Source organism: Poecilia formosa, unplaced genomic scaffold (genome assembly GCF_000485575.1).
Source record: "Poecilia formosa unplaced genomic scaffold, Poecilia_formosa-5.1.2 Scaffold34, whole genome shotgun sequence".
Classification (NCBI taxonomy): domain Eukaryota; kingdom Metazoa; phylum Chordata; class Actinopteri; order Cyprinodontiformes; family Poeciliidae; genus Poecilia; species Poecilia formosa.
Window position 1 is genome coordinate 3,030,621 of NW_006799973.1, and position 5,366 is coordinate 3,035,986.

The window sequence follows — 5,366 nt, forward strand, 5'->3', positions numbered from 1 at the left end:
AGTTTTTATATTAATCCTCCCATTTTTTTTATTTTATTTTAACGCTGAAACATGGGAAAAGAAAATTGCATTTTTACTTGTTTTTCCATAATTGGTGAGACTGGCTGCTTGTTTAACTCTGTGATTGTTTCTGTCTGCCCCTCTCAGGTGTACATGTACCAGCTGTTTCGCAGTCTGGCTTATATCCATTCCCAGGGCGTTTGTCACAGAGACATAAAGCCTCAGAACCTCCTGGTAGACCCAGAGACGGCCATCCTCAAGCTTTGTGACTTTGGCAGGTTGGAAAGTCGCTTCATTGTTTAGTTCTTTTTTTTGATTGCTGACTTTTAACAAAACAATTTTATTGTCTCTGACTGTCTTTTGTTTTCCCCCTCACTCTTCAAAAACTGCACAGTGCAAAGCAGCTAGTTCGAGGGGAGCCGAATGTGTCCTATATTTGCTCACGGTACTACCGTGCCCCAGAGCTCATATTCGGCGCCACCGACTACACGTCCAACATCGACATCTGGTCGGCCGGCTGCGTGTTAGCCGAGCTGCTGCTGGGCCAGCCCATCTTCCCCGGGGACAGCGGTGTGGACCAGTTAGTAGAGATCATTAAGGTACCGCCGCTCTGATGTCGTCTGGACAGAAAAGCTAACAAACCAGTTGATAACATGTTGCGTTAACGTACCACATGCAGGTTACCGTAGTGATAGAATGGGGGTTTTTTGAATAAGAAGTTTGTAATTCTGTTTAAATGTGTGTGCAAATCACATAGTTTAAAGCAAAATAATGAGTTTTTAGAAACAGCAGCTTATTAATTGATGTTAATAACCTGAAGTTAATAGAGTAGTTGGAAAAAAAATGGGTTTTGACTTGAGACAGGAAAATAGGAGGGTGTTTGTTTTTGCTTTATAAAATAATTTAATATGGTGACATTTTTTGTGGAAACGGCAGCTGAGGAAATGGTTTATTGTCAAACCGAGGAGACGGATGTAGATCTATTAACGCATATATTTATGTAGTTAGTAAACCCAGTTCTTTCTACAACTTTTTCTTCAACTCTAATTGGTGAACTTGGCGAGGACATTTTTCTCCTACGTCTACAGACTTTATAACTCTCTTTCTGAGCAGATGGCTTTGTTTCAAAATCTGTTTCATCATTCAACATGACCTTCCTCCTTCACTACTATATTCCTCCAGTCTTGCTTTCCCTCCTTGTCTTTCACTTGGTCTTTCTCTCTTACCTTTGCCATTCCTTCCTTCCTCTCCATGTTCTTCCTTTCTTTGTTTTTACTTGCATTTCTTTCCCTCATTGTGCCCTCCCTTTCATACTTGGTTTCCTTTCTTTTGTTACTTTCTTGTGTGCTTCCTTACTTCCTTCCTGTTTCTTTTCTTCATGTTCTGTGTCTAAAGTGTAGGAATCCGCTATAAATTCATGGTGTTCTTTTGCAGTTTCTATTTATATTTATTGAGGACTTTGGGAAGTTGAGTCTGGAATTTGTACATGAAAATATGTAGGAACCCTGAGTTTGAATCATAAAACAATCATGGAAAAAAAAACGACATTTGCAAAAAAAACAACTAACAAAAAAAAAAAAATAAACGTGGGAGTCAAAAATAAACAGCTACCAGTCAGGAGTGGAACGAGTCTATGAAACTTTTCTGATTACCGCTTTGTTACAAGAAGGAGGAGGTCTAATTTTTTTTTTTTTTTGCAAGAGGCGTTTTGTCAACAATTGGTCAACATATGTAATGCACCATATAAATGGAAACCTTAATATAACTTTTTTTAATGGTCTTGATTGGTAACAAGTAATTTTCCATCCTTTTCAGGTTTTGGGGACGCCGACGAGGGAGCAGATCCGGGAGATGAACCCAAACTACACAGAGTTTAAATTCCCACAGATCAAAGCACATCCTTGGACAAAGGTTTGCTTTCTTCTGACTTCATACAATTAAACTTTTAAATCTCTGCCTATTTCCCCCCCAAATTTCCAGTTGCTTCTCTTTTGACGGGTTTTGTCTGTACACTGATGCTGACCTCCTCTCTCCTCTCAGGTGTTTAAGCCTCGCACCCCACCAGAGGCCATCGCCCTCTGCTCCCGCCTGCTGGAGTACACCCCCGTTTCCAGACTGTCTCCTCTGGAAGCGTGTGCGCACGCCTTCTTCGATGAGCTACGTCAGCCCAACACCCGCCTGCCCAGCGGACGGGAACTGCCGCCCCTTTTCAACTTCAGTCCTGTTGGTCAGTTCATTTCTGCCCTCTGCGTTCAGCCTGACCGTTTGGCAATTTACACTCGCATCATAAGTTAGCAGCTGCTGTTGTTTAACCGACTGTGTTTTATCTGTAATTGACAATTTGTTCCTCTCCGCTTTCAGAGCTGTCCATTCAGCCCCAGTTGAACTCCACACTCATTCCTCCTCACGCTCGTGCACAGACATCGCCTGCCTCACACGGTACAGTTAGCCGCTTTGCTTCTGCTTTCCACTTTGGTCCAACTGCATTTGTTTCTGTTTAAAGTGAAATCAAACATGGATAGATGTGAATGTTAACAGAAGCTCAGATGTTAAAGGTTTAGATCTTCCTATCAGCAGCATGAAATTCATTCATTTTGGCCTTTTAATGAGTCATTTGAACCATTTTCCAGGGTGAAGTAAAAAAAAAAGAAATTAACTTGAATTATTGTCAAAAGTGAGAACTGTAAACAGAGAACCTTAATAAATGTTTAAGTCTCCCATAGCAAGTTGATCAGCAAGCAACTTGCTAATATAGCAACATAGCAAATTATCCTGAACTATAATTCAGGATAGTTGAGCCGTCTTTTTGGCAGAAAGAGTTTAATTTCACCCATTAGTTGGTTTTATGTGCAGACCGTTTTAGTTTTGTCCTTATATTTTTAATGCGGTTGAGGTCACAGCTATTACACTAGCTTGACGTAAACCTGCTTTATTCTTTTCTAAACCAGTTGTGATGTGTTTGGGATTATTGTCTTGCAGGATTATTTAGTTCTGTCCAAATTTCAAACCATCTGAGCCAAACTATCGAAGTTGGTCAGGATTTTTGGGAAAAGCCCAGGATCACAACAGGCCGACAACAGGCTTCTATAAACACACTGACCACATGCTGAAAACTAATCATGATTTCACTTAAAGGAAAGAGTGAAAAATATCAAGCAATTTAAAGAAGCTCTACTATAAAGAATGGATGGATGTAGGTGGAAACAGCAGCATAAAGACTCACAGTTTACTGAAACAACACATTCAGACCAGTAATTAAGCAAAAACTGTTAAAAAAATAAAAAATCTTCTTTGTCCGTAATGTTGCTGCGTTTGGTTCAAATTATTGCAAACATTTTCTATTCCTTAGTTGAATTATTTGAATGTATCACCAAAAAATGCTAAAAGCTTGTGAAATGCTGGAAATCGCTCTGAAAAATGCAACAGAGGATGTTTGTTGCATCTTCATTCCACCCTGAAAAAAAAAACAAAAAAAAAAAACACCTTCAGCTTCAAATTAATGACTTTTATGGCAAAGATGAGAAGATGTGAACCGACTGCAGCGTGTTTGAAAGCTGACCTGTGAATAGTAATTCTGGCTTTTCCCCTGCAGAGGGCAACGTGTCGGACAGTACCGCCCAGCCCAGCTCAGCACCCGGATCCATCAACAACAGCACCTGAGCATCCATCCCTCTATCACAAATTTCAGTTTCGTCTTCCCCAATTATTTCTTCCTCCCCGCCCCCACATCCTTTTTTTTTTCTTCCCCCTGCTCCTCTCCCTCTAAAAACTTCGTCCAGGCTCCAACCTTTAAAGTAGAAAAAGATAACCAAACTCACTCAACTTAAACGCTCTGCATTTGTATCTTTTCCAAAACTATTCCTGTAGAAAGCGGCTGCTGCGGCCGCTTGCTTCATGAAGCTGTGGGTTGTTTTATCGGCGTTTTGTAGCTGCCCTTTGGTTTAATGGAAGCTGCAGTTCAAATGGGCGAATAAAAAGTCAAAGTCGGTAGGATAAGGAGAAGTCTTCTACACATTCTGGGGTTTCTGTATTGAAATCAACAGCTGACTTTTATTATTCTTTTTTTCTTTTTTAAATGTATTTAATTTGCATTAAAATATTTTAGAAATGGCCACTGATTTGACTTTTGATTGGCTTTGGAGTTGAGATGACGAGGAGTATTCACAGCTTGATTTTTGACAATCATCCCAACCAGAGCTCAGCGTTTATAGAAGATCCTCTTCCGTTGCTTTCAAAAAATGTCCAAACAGTTATTTTAACATTATAGTCTCACCGGAGAAACCTTTTAAACGAGAGCTGGTTTTAATGATAGTACAGAAACTGAGCGCCACTGCTGTTTACCGCTTTGTTTTCGTGCTTTAGCTCCTTAAACTGCCTTTTTTTTTTTTCCCTGCGACGAGGAGGAAGCGTGTTTGAGCAGAGTTTGCGCTGCTTCAGGTTTGTCGTTTATAAGCTTCGTTTGTCAAGCTGGAAAAGCGGAGTGGTTGGTGTTGATTCTCAGTAAGTATTGCACATCTCCAGGCGGGAGTGGAAGGAAGCAAAGGGGCCAGTTTTTAACGTCACACAGAGGAGAGAGAGCCTCTGCCGCGGGGCTCCGGTCGCATCTAAAACACGAGCCTCGGCGCCTGCCACGCGTCGAGGCGCAGCGCCGCGTTAATTATGTTGCTGTACAGTGTTGCGTCTCACATCGGCTCGATTATGTTAAAAGACTGACATCAGGTGCAGGGGGCCGCTCATATCATGTAGCTCTTTGAATGCATTGCTAAGCTAACAGTCCGCTGTCAGTACGAGATGGGTTTCTTTCTTTCGGAAAAAGACAAAAAAAGACAAAAAAAAACAAAAACAACATAGACGTGCATGTTCAGTTCAAGCTGACCCGACTGATATGTTATAATCTGACCAGATGTTATGCTCAAACCCCCTGGAAAAACCCGACAGCTTTCGGAGCCTCCCCTACCCCCCTTCCATTCCTCCTCTTCCTCCCACTTTTCCCTCCTTTTTTTCACAGCTGAACTGTAAATATATCAAGTACCTTTTATTTTGTTATTTTTTGTTATTATTGTTATTATATTGTTGTTCTTGTAATTTTCTTTTCTTTTCTGTAGTAGACCGGCCCAGCAGCAGCAGCAGCCGGACTGTTTATCCTCAGTCGCAGTCTGTAAATACAGTTTCATTTCAGTCCCTTGTTCAGAAAGGGGAGAAAAACAGAACAAAATGTTTCATTTTTATTCTCTCTCTTCCTCCATTCCTCGCCTCCACTTTCCCTCGTCCTCCATTAATGTTGTCATGACTGTTTTATTTATTGTACTGTTTTTAGGGGAGGGCTGGGGACTTTCTCATTGGATTTTTATTTTTCAAATCCAAGT

At 40.9% G+C, this 5,366-nt stretch overlaps 1 protein-coding gene across 1 annotated transcript; it reads left to right on the forward strand.

Annotated features, from left to right (window-relative positions):
* Window positions 1-12: 12 nt before the first annotated feature.
* Window positions 13-4,825, forward strand: LOC103136806 (glycogen synthase kinase-3 alpha-like). Its single transcript, XM_007550235.2, has 6 exons — window positions 13-278; window positions 395-599; window positions 1,816-1,911; window positions 2,041-2,227; window positions 2,362-2,439; window positions 3,593-4,825. The coding sequence occupies exons 1-6, from the start codon at window positions 52-54 to the stop codon at window positions 3,658-3,660; spliced, it is 861 nt and encodes a 286-aa protein (XP_007550297.1). The 5' UTR covers window positions 13-51; the 3' UTR covers window positions 3,661-4,825.
* Window positions 4,826-5,366: the final 541 nt, after the last annotated feature.

Excerpts from the sequence above, each read along its gene's own strand:
- LOC103136806 (XM_007550235.2), top strand. The coding sequence starts at position 52 with ATGGGAAAAGAAAATTGCATTTTTACTTGTTTTTCCATAATTGGTGAG. Across the intron at positions 279-394 it reads AAGCTTTGTGACTTTGGCAG|TGCAAAGCAGCTAGTTCGAG; the intron begins GTTGGAAAGTCG and ends AAAACTGCACAG. Across the intron at positions 2,440-3,592 it reads GACATCGCCTGCCTCACACG|AGGGCAACGTGTCGGACAGT; the intron begins GTACAGTTAGCC and ends TTTCCCCTGCAG.